General features: G+C 38.6%; 1 protein-coding gene across 1 annotated transcript in view; it reads left to right on the plus strand.

The window, feature by feature from the left end:
* Nucleotides 1-24,763, plus strand: part of LOC140243062 (protein OSCP1-like) — a 32,696-nt gene extending 7,933 nt beyond the window's left edge. The window contains exons 3-9 of the mRNA XM_072322799.1: nt 12,252-12,419; nt 13,997-14,077; nt 16,168-16,271; nt 18,778-18,988; nt 20,959-21,095; nt 22,510-22,579; nt 24,486-24,763. Coding sequence (XP_072178900.1) covers nt 12,252-12,419; nt 13,997-14,077; nt 16,168-16,271; nt 18,778-18,988; nt 20,959-21,095; nt 22,510-22,579; nt 24,486-24,599 — 885 coding nt within the window. The 3' untranslated portion in view covers nt 24,600-24,763. The remainder of the gene's footprint in view (nt 1-12,251; nt 12,420-13,996; nt 14,078-16,167; nt 16,272-18,777; nt 18,989-20,958; nt 21,096-22,509; nt 22,580-24,485) is intronic.

Genomic DNA, 24,763 nt, shown 5'->3' on the forward strand with positions numbered 1-24,763 from the left:
CACAACTCTGCGAAATGACATTACTCTGGTTCCCTCTCCTGAAATACATGTACACTGTATTTAGTGCTGCACCTATGATACACAGGGCTGTCAATTATGCATCACCTAATATTATTACCTGTAACTGTTTTTTTTTTTTTTCATCTGAACTTGTATCATTTTGTGTGTATGTATGCTAGACAGTGTACTGTAGCAGAGCTACATTGTACATTATACATGTATGCATTGCATGTGTACATGTTCAAAGAGGAGAGACCCACACACAAACACCAGGGAGGTGGAAAGAGCTTTCCCCCTCCCTGCACACACACAGTAAACACACACTCTATCTCTTTCTCTCTCCAATCTCCTTTTAAAGTATACTTTATACAGGCATGCCATTTTATTGATTAATAGTCAAATTTTTTGAAAATTGGGACTTTTCGATCATACTACTGTGTATGTACTGTAGATTACAGGTGGACCTGTGCACATTGCATTCACATTGTTATGCCAGCGTAAGAGTTAAAGGACAAGTTCACCTTCATAAACATAAAGATTGAGAGAATGCAACAATATTAGTAGAACACATCAGTGAAAGTTTGAGGAAAATTGGACATTCGATGCAAAAGTTATGAATTTTTAAAATTTTTGTGTTGGAACCGCTGGATGAGGAGACTACTACAGCTTGTGAGTCATATGCGTACAACAGTATAAAGAAAATGTAAAGAAAATTCGACATATTTTCATTTTTTTCGCATAATAAAAGAGCACTTGACTTGCCTCCTTCTAAAGGCAGGGGGAATAATATTACCCATAACATTTGTCGGCAACGAGTCGGGGGAATGTGTACTTTTTACAAAAGATGAAATTTTGTGAAATTCTCTTTATATTTTCCTTATTGACCGATTCGGGTTCGTTGAGGGCAGCAGACATTTTATGGCACTGGGTGCAGCCATGAGCTCAAATTGCGGTGTCTCAGCCGACCCCCCCTGCTCTCCCCCACCCCACGGGCAACATGTTTATCGCGCACTTGTAACAAAGGTTCGCGCACTAAGCAAGCATTCGCGCACTCAGTACGAGATGCCCATTGGCTAAAGCAACCATGCATCAGTTTTTCATTCTGCGCGCGTGAGAGGGGTGGGGAGAGAGGAGGGGGGGTCGGATGATACACCGCAGTAATGGCGCTGCCCATGCCAAAAATACACATAGCGCGTCACAGAATCGGTCAATATTGTACGCATGTGACATCTAAGTTATTCACACACTGTAGTAGTCTTCTCATCCAGCGGTTACTGCACAAAAACTTCAAAAATTCATAACTTTTGAACGGATTGTCCGATTTTCCTCAAACTTTCAATGATGTGTTCTACTAATATTGCTACAGTTGTACATTCTCTCAATCCTTATGTTTATGAAGGTGAACTTGTCCTTTAATAGGGAGCTTTAATATTTGCGATGCAGATTTTAAGACGATGATTGTATTGGCTGTTCTCCTTACTCCCTGAGTCATGTTGTAAAGTAGCTTTAGATTTACCATATTATACGAGAGGACGCAGCCTATACAAAGTAAAATGGCACCCCCATATTATGGTTATTGCATCTACACTGTAAGTAGCTCTCTGTATCGTGATTTGAGTGGATGCAAAATTGCCCAGAACCAACCTTGAAATCTCAGATGGGGTGCAAAAATAATTTTGAAAGTAAATTTTGCATGTACACGTGACAGGGTTTTGTTTTTTGTTTTTCCTCTGAATATACGCGCTGCAAAAATATAAAGCTCCCTAACATTTATTGTTTGTGTGTCGTTAAGTTTGCTAATTATTTTAGCACCTGACTCATGAAAATTGTAAAAGTAAGAACTCCTTGAAATAAGTGGCTTTCCTATCCTCCATCCAGTCTGTGTGAATTATCATCTGAGTTGAACATCTTGGCTCCCCTTCTTACAATTGTCTAGTGTATATCCTAACTGATTCCCATCCAATAAAAGACCAAAACAAACTTATTACTGAACATATGCACTGTATTGTTTCAATGTTAAACCGTACATTAATTCATATTTCTGTCATTGCTATTCAAGTGCATTCAAAAGTAGTCTGTCTTTAAATCATTGACATTCATGGAAAGTTATCTCTTCTACTAAGTTTATGCTAAATACCCAGGTCACATTTTGTACAAGTTTCTGATTGTACAATGAAAAAAAAAAAATAAAGCCTGATGTTCAACTCTGCTTCATAATTTCTCACTGAAAAAGACATCCTCCACCAAAATTCCAGCCTATGAAGTCTTATAAAGTGTAAAAGAAGGTGCATGTTAAGGATGTATGTGAAAGGAAAACTATGAGAGCAGGGAACAGACACTGTATAATGTAATTGTAGGCTGACCTTTTTAGTTACTCTTTAATGATCTATACTTGTAGTTGCATTTACAGTTGTAACAGATTTAAATCACAGCAGTGACTTCGGATTACTCCAGGCAGTTGGGCAAGTGAATTTGTAGCATCATGGAAATGTCTCTTCATTTTTGTTAGTGAATACAATGTACAAAATGTCATTTTCAGCCATGTGCAGTTACCCCATTTTTTTTTTCTCCGTAAAGGGATGGTATAGTTTTGATTGAGATAATTGGGATTCATGTTTTAACTTTTTGCGAGCTATTTAGAAATATCTAAATATGAAATATTAAAGAACATACAATTCTAGGAGGAATTGAAAGTTTGTTTGATGAAAATTGGTTTTGAAATGGCTTCGATATACACTGTATATCCAAAAACAAAGTAAAACCAAGTGGTTGTAATAACAGGTAGGTCCTAGCTTTTATTAGGACCTTTTTATTTTATTGTTTTAACCAATTTTCATCATGTACATGTAAACTTCTAATTCTTTTTATTAGAATTGTATGTTCTAAAAAATTTCATGAGAGGTTTCTGATTACTTGTACACATATCTCACCAAAAGTTTAAATCTGAATCCCCATCTCAACTACTACATGTATAAGCACTATGTGTAGTTATCAATACAGTTGAACCTCTACACTGTATTATCCGGCCTCCCTTTATCCGGATCTCTCTATTATCCGGACGCAATCTCGCCGTGATTGGGCCCAACTCCTTGAGAACTCCTACACAAACACACATGAATTACATATTACTTCCAACATGATTAACATACATTACATCAAATTTCCTTCCAAATTGCTTACCCTCAGACATTTTAACATCGCCAAACATCCCCAAATGTAACAATGAAAAGGTTGCAGTATACACATTACTACATGTGGTACTACAATGGGCTACATCAGTACATGTGTATGTATGTACATGTATAAAGCATTGAGTCTCCCGTATCCGGCCAAATCCCTTATCCGGATGAGCCCCGGTCCCGACTTGTCCGGATACGAGAGGTTCAACTGTAGTACGTATTACTAATGTGCAATAATTCAAACACACAAGATACATTCTCAGTGCAATCTATAGTACACATACAATTCACCCTTTTGGAAGCATTCAAACTATGTATGAAAGCGTACCATCAATTAAAAGCGATTGTTGTCAAAGTCGAGCATGACTTCACCAACATCCATCATTCAGTAAATATCATAAATTAGTTGTGCCAATAACAGTAGGTGTTGCCATGGAATTGATTCATAAACAAGAAACCTTGCACTAGCCCCTTTTACCTCGTCAATTTCTAGAGAGCACAGTGCTGTACATAGATGTACATGTACAGTTTGGTGATCTACAATGTGTCTTCAGTTCAGTTTAGTTCGATTTTATTTCTGATATTTTTTTTTATTCCTGAAAATCATAAACATTACAAGTGCAGTGTATTTTGAACAAAAATGTTTACTGTACAAAGAAATTCACAATTTAATATTTAAATCTTTGAAGTATTTAAACAGATACACACATACATGTACATTGAAATCAAGGAAATCAAAGAAATCAGCAATACAATTTATAATTCCAGTTGTAGACAGGGTGAACAAAAACATGGAGGAGTCTGCCATCTTTTAATGAGTGCTTGATAGTGATGGAAGCCTCAAAAAAAAAAAGCAAAAAAAAAACAAGCAAATAAGCAAACAAGCAAAGAATCAAAAAGGAATGTACACAGAGATGGGCAATTTGCATGGAAACTGGAATTGTATTGTTTTGTTGTGCTGTAATACTAAATAGTGAAAATTTTCAAGCATTTTATGCAACATGAAAGTAGTGCGAAAATAAAAGCAGGCAAATTTTGTTGCTTACCGTATATATGCAAAACTAGTTTCAATTTTGATTCCACAGAATTAAAAACAAGTGGAATTCATCTTAGCAGGCTGAGTGCAAAAAATTACTCCTAGTACGAAACTTCTCACTTTTACAATAATGTAAACTCGTATTCTCTGTTAGTGTTTCATAAATACAGTCTACCAGATAAAACAAATCTCTTCATGTGACCACTTGTCGTTCATTTTTTATGGGGACCGTACTACATTTCCAAAAGCCTTTTCACACTTCAATGGTGTAACAATTGTACAACTGGTTCTTTAATTATTGAAGAAGACTGAAGAAGATTGATTGAAATCTCTTTCTGATTTTGTACAGATCTTATGTCATTTTCATCAAAACAATTAGAATCTTATCCAATACAGGATTATGCAGTGAGATTTAAGGTTGCCACTTTAATAAATTCTTTAATCTTATTCAATTCTGCACCAAAATTACCCATATATATGGACTTTATGGAATGATGATGCAGTCCACATATGGAGGAGTGATTTGACAGATTGCACTTTTATGAAAATCTTTATTTCAAAGGAGAAGCAATTTCCTTCACTCCAGTAATGGAAAACAAAATTATTCCTTTTTCCCCCTGAAGTTGATACAGTTGTACGGTACATGTTCAATGTGATGTATTTTATGTTTGCTGAATACAGACCTACACCTTGTTGCTACACTGTAACAGTGTCATATTTTTTTTTCTAAAGAAACAGATCTACCCAAGTGTGAAATACTGCATTCTGAATTAAAATGAATTGCTATGAATACTGTCTAGAGGAATTCCACTGGTGAAGTTACAAATCATGATTTCAAATGATTACCACTCAATAACTTTGCAATGTCTATTAAATCACAGTACTGATTTTTCAACACTACATTGTACACAGATTGTTTGTTTTGATTATTTTACATATTACTCTCTTTTGAAGCAAAAAAAAAAAAAAATCAAGTAAAATACTGTAGGCACACAAAGAACAAGAACAATATTTATTTCTTGACAGCAGAGCATAATGTTGATACAGTACACTGCACAGAGAGTATTTGCAACTCTTTCATAATAAAGACCTGTCCCTGTCAGAGTATGCACTACTGTACACTGTATGTAGCAAACTTGTAGCCTTGATCAGCGTCTAAAACATCTAAAACAAAGCGAATGAGAGCAATACTAGGCCCGTTCACACACAAGGGAAAAAGTGCGATTTAAAAATCGATTTTCTTATCGCGATCAAAATTTCGAAATTTTTTCCAGTGTGGACAGAAAAATTTCACTAATTACCGCGATCCTTATCGCGATCCAACTCGCACTATTAGTGCGATTTTTCAGAATAATCGCGATTATTTTGCCAAGCGTCGTGTGTGTGAGCGCGATCGAGATTCGGAAATCGGTATTTTTAATCCCGTCGTTCGTAGCGCGTGCGAAACTCTATTGGGACTGCGGCGGGGTCAGTCTTCGGTCATGCAAGATTCGCGCATGCGCAGTTTGGCCACTGATCATTCTTTCCTTGCTGCGAAGTGCGATTTTTCCCTGTGTATGAATGGTCGAAAAAAAAATCGAAATTTGGATCGCGATTGAAATTTCGATTTTCGTTGTTTGTGAACGGGCCTACTGTTGCATTTTTTTTTATACAGTTCTGCGTGGTGAATTAAACCTTGACTTTCCAGGTTAATGAGATTGAAGTGAATACTGTATGATTAGTGCAGTTGATGAAAGCTGCAGCTACTTGGTACTTGTGTTAACCATGCGTGTCTAGCTCAAGGCCAATGCTTTCATTGCCCTTGTGAAAAGAGAAAGAAAAAACAACAACGAATTGATATATTCCACAGCCTTGCGACGGACCTAGTAGCATGTCACTTCTGCTCAGCAGTTTGCTCATTACCTTAATTAGAGATGAGTAGGTGGAAACACCACTCCTCATACGCTGTAGATGAACTTTTTCTTCTTTTTTCCACTGCTACATGTATTTCTGTGTGTGTGTGTGTGTGTGTGTGTGCACAGCATTTTTTTTTAATCCTAGTAGTCATAAAGTATTATGATGAATTGTGCTATGCAAGGTTTCAGACATTGAAGCCCACATAGAGTGAATCTATGGGATAAAGGGGGTATCTCACCGGGCTTGAAACTAGTTTGCGACTAGTTCGCGACTCTAGATTTTGCTAGTTGCAGAGACATCCCCGGGACATTTACGAGACGTCTCCTGAAAATTACAGAGTCTCCGATTAGTCGCCAGTTGCAAGAAATTTAAACATGTTCGATTTTTCGCGAAGTCTCCGCGACGTCTCCGAGATGTCTCCATCAGTCGCGGAGACGTCGCGGAGACTAATCATATCCGCAACGTCTCAGAGACGTCTCAGAGACGTTGCCGAGACCTGCTGGAGACCAAAAAAACTGGTGAGAGGTCGCGGAGACATCTCCGCGACGTCTCTGCGACTCTATTTGACACTGTTTGACCTACTTTGACATTCTGCCTAGATCAAGTCAGGTGATCCTGCAACGGCTTCCTCTATTCGAAATTTTTTGACATTTGCCATAACTTGTATCAGAGGGGTCTAGGACTTGTCCCCCGGAGGACAACTCCCCCGGGGACTACTCCAACCTGACAACTCCCCCGGAGGACGTCTCCCCCGGAGGACTACTCCCCCGGAGGATGTCTCCCCCGGAGGACGACTCCCCCGGAGGACGACTCCCCAGGGGGACAACTGCCCCGGAGGACAATTCCCCCGGAGGACAACTCCCCCGGAGGACAACTCCCCCGGGGGACCACTGCCCCGGGGGACAACTCCCCCGGAGGACAACTGCCCCGGGGGACAACTCCCCCGGAGGACAACTCCCCCGGGGGACAACTCCCCCGGAGGACAACTCCCCCGGAGGACAACTGCCCCGGGGACGTCTCCTGGGGGACAATCCCATACTGAACAGAGATTTGTGTGTGTGTGTGTGTGTGTGTGTGTGTGTCCTATATAGAAATTAGAATTAAATTCATCTGTGTAAAAACAGTATTCTTTTTAAATAAAATCTAAATTAAAGTTGGCGTTACCTAAGACACGTCCATCTTTATAACAAAGTTTTTGAAATCTCAGCACAAAGTTTTTACCATTGTACACGCTACATGTAATGTCGAAAAAAAGTAGAAACGCAGGTCCATTTTGTCACTGAAAATTGGTCAAGAGATAAACACATTGACGGATACACGCTTTTGAGGGGAGAGTTCATTCCTTAGCATGTACCTGTTATTCTTCATTATTTTATAATATTTTAAGAAGTCCATTCTTTGATGATTTTCTTTTTCTTTTTGCAATTCATGATTATGATAAGGAATATGTAAAATGAAAGAAAGAAATCATTCAGAGGGGTGAAGGCTCAAGTTTTTTTTAGTTTCTTCAGTTTGTCTCCCTCTACAAAGGAATATGTTGTTAGAAATACCCTTTTAATGGGGTTATGATTTTTATCTTAGATTCCAGGATCCTGTATGTCACTGTCAGTAATTTCATTGTGCAATTTTCGTTTGTTATGTTGATTGTGAATTTATCTGAACATCATTACAATTCTTAATGTCGGAGAAATAATTGACAGAAAAAAATATGAATATTCTGTTCCTGAAAAGACTTGAACGTGTAAAAAGGTAATATCTTCCAACCGGCATTAGGCACTATAATGCAGAAACGGTATTAGCACTGGTTGTACAGTTACCATGCATCCTGAATGCACCAGCCACATACCGGTATCTGCATGACACACGTATAACATAACCCTTGCTGTACTATTGTTGGTAGAAAACACCAGATTGATAGCTAGAACTTGTTATTAAGAGTATGGTAGTCAATACTACTTGAAAGAATACAGAAAAAATGCAAAAAATGGCAGTTGGGGTAGGGGTAAAAGGCAAGGAAATTTTATGCCTAAATATGGGTAAAAGGTTAGTATCATGTGGAAGATTAGGTTTTACACTAAAATTATCATTATAATCCATTTCCTTGACCCCCAAAACATGGGGTTAGACACCAAAACCATCACAATTGACCAAAAAATAGCCGAGTTATAACCAGAAATGTCTTTTTAAAGCCGAAACGGCGACCAGCTTTTCGGCCGGGGCAACCTGGATTTCGCATTTTTCGTTCTTTTTTTTTCTTTTTCAAAAATGGTGTCAGTAGGCACAAAGTCATCAAACTAAGGTGTGATGAGCATGTTCTGAAAATGTCATCCTCTTTAGCCCATCTCTAAGAGATATCAAGGGATGACGACTGTAATATTTAGCCTGTTATTTAGAGAGTTCCTTAGTTGTTTCTTTAATCAGTCAGAATAAGCACACGATCTTGGCAGTAATTTGTTGTATTACAATCATGACGAGTTTGAACAATGCAGATGCTTTAGCGATATCGATTGCATCGGATGCCCAAGGGAAGAAACGGACACTGGTCAAAAAGTATATGTGCACATTTCGTTAACACGCAGGTGATAGGTTGATATGTTTTTATTCTTCTAGGTCTTGGGTGCAAGTAAGGAAGTTTGCTGAGGTAGTACATCTACCTCCGGGGTTTCTCGAGAGGGGTAACTATAGAGCATAGCAACTGCATCAGCTCTGTGGGGATTGGTTGGTGCTGCATAGCTAGGCACTAGTCTCTGCGTTCAAACTGTACTAATTTCAAACATTTGGCATCTCCCTTTTTTTTAGAAAAGTTACGTTTCTCTTTTTCACACAGATTTTTTCATTTATCAACTACCACTGAAACTTAATTAATAAGCCATTGTCTTTTTAGGATTATCATGGCAATTGATACGTTGTTCACACAATATACTTGTCCTATTTGAGTAATAATGGAAATACGTCTTGTATGGGCGTGTTTAACTTGCCATATCTTATATCTTACATTCAACTTTACTACATGTGTAATCATAGCAACACATCTTATAAACACAAACATTACTGATACTTGTAAAGTGAGTGACACTTCACTTCAATATTGATATATCACGGCTTTGTATGACACATTACAACGCACTCTTATAACGACGTAAGTTCAATCTCGCTCTTCACACTTGGAGGAATACTTGTGATTGTTTTGTAAACTGTACTTTTGTTCACTTTTAGAAATGTGTTATTTTTGTCTTTGAAGAAACGTTAATCATTGTTTCTCTTATAATAATCGACAAAGCTGTTACTTTTGATAAGTTAGATGAAACACTTTTATTGCACTCAAAATGTAACCAACTCTACTCTCCAGATGAATAGTTTAACATCTAAACATTATCACAATCCCGTGATCATTGTCATTTCATTTCCCGTCAAATTCCGGTATCTATCCTATAAAACAGATAAGTTTTTACAGTGGTCCATATTTTTGACCTGATCTTGTGATACGATATTATGTTGAGTTATCTAGCTTTGTTGCATTAAGGATTGTTTTCCGCTGTACCTCTTCTGATGTCAATTCTGTTTTGACAGAGCATTTTTCCTTTACATTCCACTATGCAACTTCTTGGAAACTTTGTCTTTGAAACAACAACGCTTTTCGCTTCGATCAAAGTAATTTTACTGCACTTTTGTTTCTTGGTCAGCTTTGTTTGCACATTCTTTATTACTTTTGGTTTCAGCAGCTGACTAGCTGTTGGCAGGGTGGTCCTTGTCCTCCTCTGCATCAACAATATTGTGCAGGACTAGCATCTAGCCCATAGATCGGTGTGTTCCGATAGTCAAGAAATGCCAAACCTGGATCTGTTCCATCTCTCATTGCCTTTTTCATTAGACATTGCGATTTGTACTGTCTTTTCAACTTTCCCATTGCTATGTAGAAAGTGATGAAGACGTGACATGCTTGAATTGGTACTGACAAGCAAACTCTTTGAACTGGTCACTTGTAAACTGTGTACCATTATCTGATACCACAATCTCCGGTATACCATTACGTGCAAAAGTGTTGTTTGCATACTAACTTCAATTACTCTTACGCTAGACATTTTTTTGTTTGTTTTTGTTTTTCATGTTCAAACGTTATCAAATAAAACTGTGTGAAACAGAACTCAATTTTCAATTAATTGAAACTCGAATCATCCCATCTTTCAGTGGTTGAGAGATTTCTGTTGGTCATGCGGGTGTGCTTTCCCAGGGCTGTTGGAAGATATTACCTTTTTACACGTTCAAGTCTTTTCAGGCACAGAATATTCATATTTTTTTCTGTCAATTATTTCTCCGACATTAAGAATTGTAATGATGTTCAGATAAATTCACAGTCAACATAACAAACGAAAATTGCACAATAAAGTATTACTGACAGTGACATATAGGATAGTAACTATCATAAGAATCTAAGATGAAAATCATAACCCCATTAAAAGGGTATTTCTAACAACATATTCCTTTGTAGAGGGAGACAAACTGAAGAAACTGAAAACTTTGAGCCTTCACCCCTCTGAATGATATCTTTCTTTCATTTAACATATTCCTTATCATAATCATGAATTGCAAAAAGAAAAGGAAAATCATCAAAGAATGGACTTCTTAAAATATTATAGAATAATGAAGAATAACAGGTACATGCTAAGGAATGAACTCTCCCCTCAAAAGCGTGTTTCCGTCAATGTGTTTATCTCTTGACCAACTTTCAGTGATAAAATGGACCTGCGTTTCTACTTTTTTTTGACATTACATGTAGCGTGTACAAAAGTAAAAACTTTGTGCTGAGATTTCCAAAACTTTGTTATAAAGATGGACGTGTCTTAGGTAACGTTAACTTTAATTTAAATTCTGTATAAAAAGAATACTGTTTTTACACAGATGAATTGAATTTTAATTTCTAGGACACGAATAAGAAACATCTCTGTTCAGTTATAGGATTGTCATCCCGGAGACGTCCCCGGGGCAGTTGTCAGGTGGGAGTTGTCCTCCGGGGGAGTTGTCCTCCGGGGGAGTTGTCCCCCGGGGGAGTTGTCCCCCGGGGGAGTTGCCCCCCGGGGGAGTGGTCCTCCGGGGGAGTGGTCCTCCGGGGGAGTTGTCCTCCGGGGGAGTTGTCCCCCGGGGGAGTTGTCCCCCGGGGGAGTTGTCCCCCGGGGGAGTTGTCCCCCGGGGGAGTTGTCCCCCGGGGGAGTTGTCCCCCGGGGGAGTTGTCCCCCGGGGGAGTTGTCCCCCGGGTGAGACGTCCTCCGGGGGAGTAGTCCTCCGGGGGAGCTGTCAGGTGGGAGTGGTCCCCGGGGGACTAGTCCTCCGGGGGAGTTGTCCTGATACGGTATCAGAGACGTCTCCTTGGTGAGACCGCAAGACATTTTTACAGTATGTTGGAGACGTCTCTGCGACTGCAGCGACTGATAAGTTGGAGATGTCGCGGAGACGTCTCCGTTGGTGAGATACTGTACTAGCTTTAATGTACAAAAGTAAGTTGTAAGTCCATGATATGCATTAAGCCACTTGTGAGTCTCTCTATTAAAGAGTGACTTGTGTGAAGTAATGTGAAATCTTGTGCAGTGTGTCAGAGATGAGTGTTAATACCAGAGTGTGCAATCACAACTACTTTATTTTTTTTTTTCAACCCTACCCTAGAACAGTCAGTGAACACATCAAGCTTTGTGCAGACTGGACTTGAGTGTGATACTGAATGGAATGAAACACTTTTGATTGATTGATTGATTGATTGATTGATTGATTGATTGATTTTATTTTATTTTATTTCTGAATTTCTTTTTCATACATAAAATTAGATACCAAGTCAATTGAATGAACTAATTTAGCACAGTGTGATTTGAATGTGACAGTTAAACAGATAAATGATTAATTCAAATATCCAACATTTTTTTTTCTAACGCAATACAAAATGAAAACAAACCCGTCACACAAGACATTATTTCATGCATATATTTATGCAAACATATAACCTTATTCACCATATATTTATTCACCATACAAGTGTACGATTCTCACAGTATTGGCAAACATGTGGCTGGCCCCGTGATTTCTTGTACTTTTTTTTAGACAATTCACTGTACTTAAAATTTTGCATATTTACAATCTCCTCCCCCGTCCAGCTCTACGATCTGATGACGATGGCGGTCAAGTACCAGATTTCACTGTGCCTCAGACCCAAGGATATCCTCCTGGTCACCCTCAATCACATGGATGCCATCAGGGTCTTTGTGGCCCACAACCCTGCCATCAAGGGACAGGTGGAGGGGGTGTGCAGGCTGCTACTCAAGGTACCTTGACATCCATATCATTGAGGGTTTGCGGTGAAAGTCAAACTGTTCAAATTGTTTAAGTTTGGAATGGTGATGCTTTTCCTTTCAGTCGCACCAAAGGAAAATATGTCTATTGTGCCACATCTCCTAATTAATGTAAAGGAACAATTTGTACATACTGTCACATTTTTCCATGGAAAGTATATTATATTGTTTTCTGGAAGATTGAACACAGAAAATTGAAATGTCATGTTTTACAAATTGATTGAAGTTTTTGCTCTGTATTTTATGAATTACTTCATTTTTTTAGCCCTGTCAGATTTTCTGTAGGAAAGTATATTTTAATTCGTCTTGTAATATTTTTTCATCAAAGTTTTGAACAGCAGATACTTGGAAAAACTGATAGGATGATCTACAGTTTCTATGTGTCTCCTTATTTTTTTTTTTTTAGAGGATAATAATAGAGAAGAAGTGTCAAAAGAAGTGTAACTTATATGTTTTGTCGAAAAATGAAATAAACTTTGAATTGAATTGAATTGAATTGAATTGAATTATCCAGGAAAAAAAGGATCTGCAGTATGATAGTAGGATAATACAATATGCTAGTGTGTTGTTCTTTATTGTCCTACAATTGTACATGTTGTATTTCACTCATTCACAGTTTGTATGTGATCAAATTATACTCTCTTTTTTTGTCTTTAATAAATGAATCACGAAAGCAGTGCTACAGAAAATCCACGTTTAACAAAAAAATACTTTAAGATTAAAGGGATGGTACAGTATTGGTGGAGATGAGAATTGGGCTCTAAACTTTTTGCAAGATACCAAGAAAACATTTATGAAATAGTACAGAGCATACCATTTTAAAGGAATTAGAAGTTTATTTGACGAAAAACGGGTTTGGAATGTCTGAAACATCCAAAAACAAAGTAAAATGAAACGATTGTGAAAAAGTGTGCTTCCCACACTTTCAGTAGAATCGCTCTGTTTTGGATATCTCAGCCATTTCAAAACCAATTTTCATCAAAGAAATGTTGAATTCTTCATGGAATTACATGCTCTTTCATATTTCATAAGAGGTTTCTTATTATCTCACCAAAAAATGTTAGAAACCTGAAATTAGGTCTCAACCAAAACTATACGATCCCTTTAACTATACATTATATTCCATTTCATCTCTTGTGATCTCTTATCATTTGTCGGTCTGCAATTGTACTACAAAATATGGTACAGTCTACTGTATGCCTTGCACAGCGTTGCACTGTGCCCTTCTCACATAAAAAGTACAATAAGAGGCAGTTGCCTCAAATGTATGTAATGCGGCCTTCTGCCAATCACAGCTACGTGTATGTACAGGTGTACCTACACTGTACATTAAGATTTGTGCTATACTTCATGACTCGGAGTCTGTCACAATATATTCTCCAGGGCAGTATGAAAAGTAGCACAAAACACAAACACATGAACTGAACACAGGATTGTACCTTCTCTTTTACATGTAGGTACATTGTACATATTCACACGGTGGTGTCTTTAAATCATAAAATCAATTATGTTTGAACCAATGTTATGGCCATTTCATTTTGTCCCCACAGACATATGCGTTTGTCCCTGTGGGGGAGTTCCAGCTGATACGACAGACACTTCTAGGTTTCTTTCAAGACATGCATATCAGGGTAAGTCAATTTCAATTATCAGCCATTTTCTTTATAATGGCATACATTGTACCTTCAAACTAATTTGTCATTTAACACCCCCCACCCCCCCCCCCCAACCCCCATTGAATTTCATGAGGGTTAGATTCCAGGTAATTGAACCATTGTTGAGATTTGATTCATGATTGAACACATGGACAAGGTGTATCATTATTTGATGTACAAACATTGTGCAATGTTTGAATGATCAAATAAACTGTTAATTAATGTATTGCATTCAATATGTACAATTGTACCTGCTGTACTGTATAGCGTGTAGGTATTGGTAAGATCAGCTAAAAAAAAGCATTTTCCCCATGCTGTATACAGATACAGTGTATATTTTACAGTATGTAGTAGCACAGTATGCTGATTTTTTTTTTTTTTCTTCAAACTCATATTGCATTTCCAGCTCAATTTGTTATGGAAATAACTGATTGAATGCTGCGAGCCTTTAATAAAAGTGTACACTGAGATGTGTGGCAATGCACTTCTATAGCATACAGTGTATTTAAACAAATCAAGCAACCTCCCCACACACTGTATTTGCTGATGATGATCCACAGCATTTTTATAGCCTCATGTATGGTAACTGTTTTTAGAAACATTCAGAGGCTTGTGGCTTGTATGTGCAATGCATGTATACTTAGTATCATGCATCGCCGAATGTGAGATGAGCTGGAGAAAATGGCATCGTGCATCCGTAGCTAGGGAGAAGCTTCCTTTCCCCAGTACTGTAGGCATCTCTCCATCAGAGGAGATGCCCTTTAGAAACGCCTGAATACCGCCCGAGTTGTCACGTTACCATGGCAACGCAGCCTCTCAAGGAGGCGCTGTCAAGGCCATTAGCAGATGACATATAGTTGTGGCTTCATCATTGATATGCCCGGGCCCCTGCAGAGACAAAGTGGTTGTATTGAGCATTGTACTGTCCCCCTCCTGCCAATCAAGTAAAATGGGTCAGGCAAGTAATGCGCATAGACACTCACCACAAGAGGGCAGTGGAGACCCAATCAATATCTGACAAATCAGGCATTGTTCAAGGTGTCCGCAGCAGACACAGTGGAACAATTAGCAGGGGATGTATACCGCGAGGATGCCCGCATATTTGCACAAAGCTAATTATCATCGACTGAATGCAGTGAGCATGTCCCACACTTGTACAAATTAGCAGTCCTACAACTGCTGTGTTTACATCATGACTTTGAAATGAAGCTCAATGCAGCCTTGATGTGATGTGCATGCATGCAGATAGGTTGAAAGTGATGTCAGGGACCTCTTGAACTGTGATGCTACTGTAGCATTGAAGCAACTATTCATAAGGTTATTATTATTATAGTTATTATTATTATTGTTATTATTGTTGTTGTTGTTATTATTATTATTATTATTATTATTATTATTATTATTATTATTATTATTGTCATTATTATTATTATTATTATTATTATTATTATTATTATTATTATTATTGTTATTATTATTATTATGATGATGATGATGATAATTAACAATAATAATCATCATCATCATCATCATCATCATCATCATTATCATCATTGTGAACTTCTACTGAAGATTTTTTTTTTCCCCCACCCCTCCTTTTTACCAGTGTGAATATCAAACTTTGTTGCAATTATTGTTGCAGGTTATCATTGGCATCACTGTTTCTCTATAAACTGTGCACCATTGTCACTTTCTACTCCCTGTTAGGAATACTCTCTCAGCAAATTGTAGTCAATTGATTGTCACTGTTGATTCCTAACTTTCAAGTGTATCCCTCTTGCTGGATATCGCAGCCAATCTTGAGAGTTTTGAAAGAAAAAAAAAAGAAACTAAAAAAAAAAAAAATAGAATCTTACTGTGAGCCATCTGTCTTTGTTTGTTTGTAATCTCACTGTAAATACTATGAACAACAAAGTTAGATTGCATCTCAGAAATATAATCCATTTCCAGTATTAGTATGATTTCAGTACGTGAAACATTAATACTATCACTATCACTGTCTTGCCTGAAGTTTTAAATGCACAACATCATTCTCTCCTTTTTTTTTCTTTTTTTTTTTGACATAGGTGTCCATATTCCTCAAAGAAAAGGTGCAGAGCTCCAACGGGCGCTTTGTTCTGTCACTTGGTGGCGCTGTTCCATATGGTACAGAGATACCTGGGACCATAAGGTGAGATGTTAGGCAGGGCTCGACACTAACAGTGGCCCGGTGCCACCAAAAACGCACGTCGGGCCACCAAACTTTCAGAAATGAAGAATATGGTGGCCTGATTGGGCCACCAAAAAAGGTCGGATGTTTGCCTTTGGGCCACCAAAAATAAAAGTCAGTGTGGAGCCCTGTGTTAGGGGAGGGCTGTAGTCAAACCAAATAGCATTGAAAAAATACACAGAGAAAACTTTAAATTTTACCAGTTCAATTTTGAAATGGCATATATGGTTTCGGAATGACTGCTTATAAATCAAACCACGTGAATGTAAAACATGAGAAATTATTTTACGTTTTCTCTATCTTCTTAGAGATTGCCAAAAGCATTTCCAAGGAGTCTTGAAGTTGACTTTAATGGCTAGGTCAAAGAAGAATTTCTTTTGTATCAAGCTTTGCTTTAGCACTTGTTGGTGGCATTATATTTTTCGTAATATTCTAAGATGAGACCCAACAATGTTTGTTTGTTTGGTGTTTTTTTTTTCAAACCTGGCTTTGACTGTGAAAAAAAATGAGTCTGAAAGTACAATTAGGTACAATAATGAACTGTTAGCAGCTGTAATGTAATTACAGTTTAGGTGAAGATAACATTCTTTTAAATTATATTCCAAGACAAGACTTAGCAATTTGTTTGTTCAAACCTAAACTTGACTGCAAGAAGAATTTTTAAAGTGAAATAAGGTCTCAAATGTAATGTAATTGTCATTTACAGTTTAGGTGAAAATACCATTTTTATGCCTCCGCCACGAAGTGGTGCCGGAGGCATTATGTTTTCGGGTTGTCCGTCCGTCCGCTTTCGTTTACGCGATAACTTGAGTAATATTTACTGGAATTTTACCAAACTTGATCCAAGTATGAAGTATGATGGGGCAATTATTTGATTAGATTTTGGGTGAAATCGGCTGAAGGTCAAAGGTCAAAGGTCAAGGTCAAATCATGAAATTGTATCCGTTTACGCGATAACTCAAGACTGGATGGAGCAAATTTCACCAAACTTTGTTGGAGGATGATGTATGATGGGACAATTACTTGATTAGTTTTTCAGTGAAATCGGACAGAGGTCAAAGGTCAAAGATCAAGGTCAAATTCTAAAATTTATCTGTTTACGTGATAACTGAAAACTGGATGAACCAGCTTTCACCAAACTTGGTCCAAGGATGATGTATGATTGGACAATTAGTGGAGTAGATTTTAGTGACATTGGTAAGAGGTCAAAGGTCAAAAGGTCAAGGTCAAATGCTACAAATGTTGCAATTTCCCCCATATCTATGCAGTGCCCGAAGGTATTTTCTTGAAACTTGGTGTGGACATGTACTACTGCGTAAAGATTCTCCAGAGAGAGTTTCATGTCATAAGGTCAAAGGTCAAAAGGTCAAAGGTTAGGTGAAAATGTTGCAATATTACTTTTCTCTCAAATGCTTCAATGTATCTTCGTGGAAATTGGTACATATGCATGTACTGTCTGGCAGGGATTATCTAGGGAATTTAGGGGTCATGGGTCAATAGTCAGGGGTCAAAGGTCAAGGTCAACTCCTCAAAATTTTACTTAGTATTTCCCTCATATACTAGTATATGCAATGCTTGCATTATTAGTTTCAAAACTTAATACATGCATTACCTAATGGAGATTCTCCGGGAAATTTCCAGCCAGAAGGTCAAAGGTTAAGGGTCAAAGGCCAGGTTTCAATGCCCCCCCCCCCCCCCAATTTTGTACCGTCATCACACTCTTTCTTCGTACCTTGGAAATTACTCATTGCATAAACTTTCCCAAAATTCCCCAAATATGTGCACCTGCACTCTTAGAAAATTATAGCAAACCCAGTTCAAGACATTTCTGACAAACCTGTCATTTCAATATTTTGCCAGTTATGTGAAACTGTCATGGATCACACATTGTGAAGACATTGTACTATATGCCTATTGGGAGAATCATGCATTATGGCGGAGGCATCAGTCGCCATAGCGACATTTCTAGTTACAAATTATATTCCAAGACAAGACTTCGCAATTTGTTTGTTCAAAGCTAAACTTGGCTGTAAGAAGAATTTTTGAGGTGTTATAAGGTCTCAAATGTAAATGTAATTGTCATTTACTTGAAAATATTTCGTAGTCTGACTAGACAGTTTGAGATTAAAAAAACCCCAATATTTGTGGTGATTGTGATATGTCAATGATTGTAAATCATTTTTAGTGACAGATAAACTCAGTAATAAATTATGGAATGTTCTGATATGTCATCTTTGAAGGGATTCTTCAAAATGTTGATGCAAACTTGTTATTCCAGGGATTTGTTTGTTTGTATTTCAGTACATAGAAATTTGGGGGAAAGTATCATAACATCTTTGAGCTGCCGGATGTGTTAGAGTGTGAATCTAAGGTTAAGACTGAAGCCTATTTTCTTCCTTTTAATAATCTACCTTCTTTTCTTTCTTTTTTTTTTTTGTCTTCTTCTTTTGTTGCTGATATACATCAGATATTTCAACAAAGATGGCAAACAGGTGGAGACGGAGGAGTTCTCGGTCCAGGACAAGTACGTCGCTTCTCCCAAGGAGGGCTGCTTCGACCTGGAAGGCGACCGGGTCATCAAGCTCGGCCGCAACATGTACAACTCGGCAAAGACCAGCGATGCCACAGTGATGGACGACGCATCAAGCAAGAGCAAGTCCAAGGCATCGGCCGAACAGGTGAGTCACCCACTCTACCCTGGAATGGTTATGATGTTCTCCAGCAGACAGATATTTAGTTTAACTTTGTTTCAAGAGGAGAGTTGAATGCCCTCTTCATTTTACAACTAGCCACCCTCCCATAAATCTTATCAGTTTACTCGGATAGAACAAAGAGACTTTCATTCTCTCTGTTCTTCATTTATCAGTCACTCAATCATTGGTCCTTCTCTTGGTAATCATGTGATCATCATTACTCTCCCATTTTGCTCACCAAATCCAAACAACTACTGAGAAGATGAAAGCCACATTCTCCCTCATCTATTTCTGAGAAATCTTGTACGGTAAGACCGGTCCGATCACCACTCCTCTTGTAGTCATAACAACTGTAATTGGCAGGTAGATTTAGCCAATCATAAGCTAAACCAGTCCTGAGTAGCAACACCGCTACACAACACTATTTTCATGTACAGTGCACTCCGGTTACAACGAACACGGTTATAACGAAATTTCGTTATAACGAAGTAAATCTTCTGGTCCCAAAATTATCACCATTAAAGTCTATGTTACAAAATTCGCTTATAACGAACACGGTTATAGCGAAATTTCCGTTATAACGAAGTCTTTTCCGAGCGCCACAGACAAAGAAAAACAAGAGAAATGTGCTCCGTTATAACGAAATGTGAATTGCTTTCGAAAATACGTAGCGGAACAAGCATTTTATAGCGTCTCTGCATGGGTGAACGCTTCACACCACTGTGTGTTCGCTCCTTGTGTCACACACAGTTTCTGAGGGGAACTTGCGTTTATTATTGTAATACAGTTATCCCATCACATTTCACATAGCTTTGCAGTGTATGATGAGTATTCAGCAAACATAATATGATATTATACGTGGTTCCTTGTTTTCGTTATATATTGTATTTGTTCGGATATAACGAAATTTCGTTATAACGAAAGAAAACTGCCGGTCCCGAGCATTTCGTTATAACGGGAGTCCACTGTATGCTTTTGATAGTTTGGTGGAGAACTCTTGTATCTTACCACCCAAGTCTGTCAGTCCTTTTTCCATCGTCTCCTCCTTTGCTCAATCCTCTTCCTCACTTACTCTTCTTCATCATCGTTCCTATTGTCATCTCATTCTTCTCCTCCTTCTTCTCCTTCTTCTTCTTCTTCTTCTCCTCCTTCTTCTTCTTCTTCTTCTTCTTCTTCTTCTTCTTCTTCTTCTTTTCTTCTTCTTCTTCTTCTTCTTCTCTTTCTTCTCCTGCTTTTTCTTGCCATAACATTTGGTGTTAGTGTAATTATTTTGTATCATTCTTATCATTATTTATAACATAATTTTAGTTGATTTGTATCATAATTACCGGTATCATTATCATTAATGTCATCCCCATCTTCATAACCATAGTCATCATCATCATTCAGTTTAATATGGAAAGTATTTTATTACCAGTAGTGTTATATCGATGATGGTCATGATAATGATGATGAATATCCATGTTACTAATGTAAAACCTGAAATATTTGCGGTATGAAACCGTTGCAACTTGGAGCCGATGGCCTTTTGTGCAACATGGAACATTTGCAAATTGTCACTGCCATTCAATGCATTGTGTAGACCAAACCTTTGGCGTGCCTTTTGCTTTTGTGAATCTTGACTCCTTACAAAATTTTCATTGTTAGGACCTCAAGGATGAGATGTATATGATCGACCGCACACACACACATACACACACACACACACCATTTCTTAGACAGTCAACATTAGTAAAGCCACAACAGTAGCAATCATCTTGGAGGAAATGACAAGACACGACTCTATTCCCTCGAGCGCCATGTGTGCAATCTTTCTCTCTCTTGAATCTTCCCACCACATGGACTTCCTGGAACAAATCATGCATACTTTGATTTGCATTTATACATATTCATGACATCATGCATGTGAAAACTTCTGGTTTTACAGTCTCCCTGTTTCCACCTTTGACCCCCAGGCGTCGGCCAACCCCAACCCCATGGTGAAGGCAGAGCTGAACCTACTGGCTCATCTCATGGGCGCCGTGGAGAAGAAGGCTGTGAGCAAGGAGACGGATTTCAGGATCAACATGTTCAACACGGACGAGGAGGAAGAGTGAGTTGAGCCCCCGGTGATGGAGCTTCTGGTTTCTAGTAAAGCACCCTATCCATTTCATCACTCCTCCCTGGGGCAGCTCTGGTTTTGAGGGGTTGATGCTAGAGTTTATTTATGTAAAAAAAAAAAAAAGAAACAAAAACAAAAGCAAAAAACACACACAGAGGTTGTTGGTTTGTTTTGTTAGTTGCAGTTGTTTTTTTTTTTTTTTTGTTTTTTTTTTGAGCACTTTAATACTCTGCTCTTTTCCAAGCTGCCCTGTGGATTGTGCTAAAATTTCTGATAGCCAGAAGTTATTGAGTGCAGGGTACACCATTTGTACACCATCTGTCATGAAAATGTCCTTAACCTTCATATGCCCATGCTCTTAGCTGTAAGTTACCAGGCTGTTAGGTTGCCATTTGTTTATGACTCTGTACCCCACGTACGTGTATATGTAGTTCCGGCATTTTCAGTTCAGAGGCATGCCTTTTCATCACCTTTTCTGGCAATAATATGGGGAGGGGGCGAGGAAGGAGGAAACACCTTGTAACAGAATTGGGGCGCTCATCACTAATTGACATCATTGAAAGAAAATCTGATCAGTGTTGTCTTCTGGGTTCCTGATCTCAAAGATCAGTATTTAAAGGCGCATAATCCCGGTAGTGTAGAGGGCGCTGTTGATGATACTGCCGATCACTGTTAGCATTGATACGAAGATTACCGAAGTTGAGCTGTCATCAAGAGTAAAGTGCGTAGGTGTTGCTAAGTAACGTTGCCTTCGTTGTCTTCTCTGCGCATCGTGCAGTCTGTAGTAATGCTAGGATACGTGCATATGTGCTTCTTATTATGACATCACAAAAGAAGTTTGCTAAAGCTGTCATCCCCCTCAGCCGAATCATGAGCCGAACTGTGATGGGACCACTGACTACAGTGGATCGGACTTCTTCGGACTCGAGGAAGTGGGTCACGGCGTAAGCGCTAAAGAGGAGTCGACAGCGTAGGTCTCTAAAGGAAGCTTGCGCCGTGCGCCCGCGTACGCATTCGACTAAACCACCGGGACCATGTGCCTTTAAACCTTTTCACTCCATGAATCCCAGATAAGTTATTGCCAGGCACAGGTCAAATGTCAGCTGTGTGGAATGATTATGTTTTTACTGTATGTATGACATTTGTGACATTCAGAAACTTTAGTTTTGTTTTAGTATCACAGATGCCAACTGTTACTTTTTTTGTTGATATTTTAAAACCCCCAAATACTGCCTGTTTCATTAAAGAAGTACTCTTTTTCCCTACACGTTTCTCTTACAGCCTATTTCGCACTCTAAATACTACAATGCTGTGCATAATGTTGGCAGCCTTTGCTGCCAACATATATGTACAGTCTGTACCTGCCTTTAATTTTTTTTTCCTTGTATGTTTTTTCGCACAACAGGAAATTTGCTGCAACCCGTCCACCACCAGACATGTACGATGTCAAGGTCATAAAGATTGATGCCTCAAAGGTTTGCTTCCCCTTCTCATCTCCTTGTTTTGAATTACTTAACTCCTTATGCGCCACAGTGTGCAACATTATTCTGAGACTGCAATGCAGGTATGCCTTGTGAAACATTCTGTATTTCATTCTAATGTAACTTTTTATGGATTTTTGTTTTACTGGACAATAATGCAATAAGCAAAGTTGTAAAGAAAATATGGAGCATTGACTTGATGTGAATTTTATGACAAATCTATGATTGTTTTAATTCAAATGACCAGTAACTACAATTTTGTCCAGGCATGACTTTTGCACATAAAAGAGTGACAAAAACTTTTAGAATTTTATACTCGAAAAACCAATAGGGATCACTGCTTGATATTCAATCACCACACAATGCAAGATACATGTGAGAGGAATGGGATCGTGAGTGAAGCTTTCATTGTAATGGAGCATTTGGTGATTTATCAATCAGTTTGGGCGTTTGAGCGAAATATGCAAACTTGGCATGCCTCCGACTGAGTTGAGCTATGGCACATAAAGAGTTAAGTTATGATTTGTTTAAAGGGTGTGTACAGTTCTGGTCGAGGTGAGGATTTAGCTTTTAACATTTTGCGAGATATTCAGAAACCACTCTATGAGATGTCAAAGAGCATGCAGTTCTAAGGGGTATCAAAAGTTTATTCGATGAAAATCGGTTTTGAAATGGCTGAGATATCCAAAAACAAGGTGAAACAAAGAGATCCTAATAAAGTTGTGGCATGTCGCCTTTTAGTATTATCACTTTTTTGGGTATCTCAGCCATTTGAAAACCGATTTTCATCAAATAAACGTTGAATTCTTCTTAAAATTACATGCTCTTTCATATTTCATAAGAGGCTTTTCATTATCTCACTTAGGAATGTTCAAAACATGAATTCCCACCTCAACCAGTACTGTACAGTCCCTTTAACATGGCTGCTAAGGGAGCAGTGAATACTTGTAAGAAAGCAAACCTTGGGACCAACAGATTCACGTCCCCACCAAAGGAGTGCACTGTGAAGATGAAGTGCTTTGCCTAAGGCAGGGCTCGACACTAACTTTTTTTCTTTAGTGGCCCGTTTGGGCTACTAAAATCTTTAAATCTAAAATTTTGGTGGCAGGAAAAAGAAACGTAATGACCTAAAATAAGCTGAAACGTAACAATCCATTCTCATTCTTAAGTGCCCAATTGGACCACCCAAAAATAGCCTTCTTTGAAATTTGGTGGCCCGGCATCAGTTTTCATCGGCCCTGGGCCACCAGGCCACTGCTATAAATGTTGAGCCCTGCTTAAGGGCACAAGAGCCGGCAACAGCAGACTCAAACAGGGACCTTGTGAATGATAGTCCTTTTCAGAACCTGCCTTGTTATAAATCATCATCTGTCTTTCTCTTTCTTTGTTTCTTCAGTTTGTTGTTCATTAAAAGTTTTATTATGTTTATTTTCCCCCATTGATGAGGCAGACTACGCAGTCAGGTCCTTGCTAGCTTTCAGTTGGTCAAACAACCGTCACTCTTACAGTCACTTTTAGAAATACCATAGACGTTTTAAGCAGTGTGTAGTCAGTTGTAGTGATCTCCTGTAAAACCAGAAATTTTCACAGCATGAAACTTTCATGAATTGGAGCCAACAGGTTTTTTTTCGCCACATGAAACTTTCAGGAATTGCCACTGGCATTCACTGCTGATTGTGTAGGTGAAACCTCTGGCATGCATTTGACTTTCATGAATCCTGCCTCCTCAGGAAATTTTCGAAAGTTTCATGCACACAGAAATTTTCGAAAGTTGCATGCACACGGAAATTTCTGCTTTCACAGTAATTGGAGTCAATTTGTGTATGTCAGTGATGGTTGGGCTGATGAGAGACTATCCTTACTCTCCTCTCTCTTTCCACAACCTGTCGCTCACTTCCAGAATCAGACGAGTGAAGAGCTGAGCAGGATAATGGGCGACATGTCCATCCCCGAGGCCGGAGGTGTGACCAGCAAGGGCGACGACCTCTTGGCGCTGATGGACAGTGCTACCTAGACCAGCAGTCAGTTCCCAGGGAGCGTGTGTGCTTGGTTGCATGCGTCCATCGTTTTTTCTAAATGCAAGTCCGTATCCATCTCTCTTTCTCTGTCTGTCTGTCTGTCTTCTCTTCTGTCTTTCTCTCTCTCTATCTCCTTCTTTCCTTTTCTTTCTTAGGCTGA

The sequence above is a fragment of the Diadema setosum genome, chromosome 19 (genome assembly GCF_964275005.1).
Source record: "Diadema setosum chromosome 19, eeDiaSeto1, whole genome shotgun sequence".
NCBI lineage: Eukaryota > Metazoa > Echinodermata > Echinoidea > Diadematoida > Diadematidae > Diadema > Diadema setosum.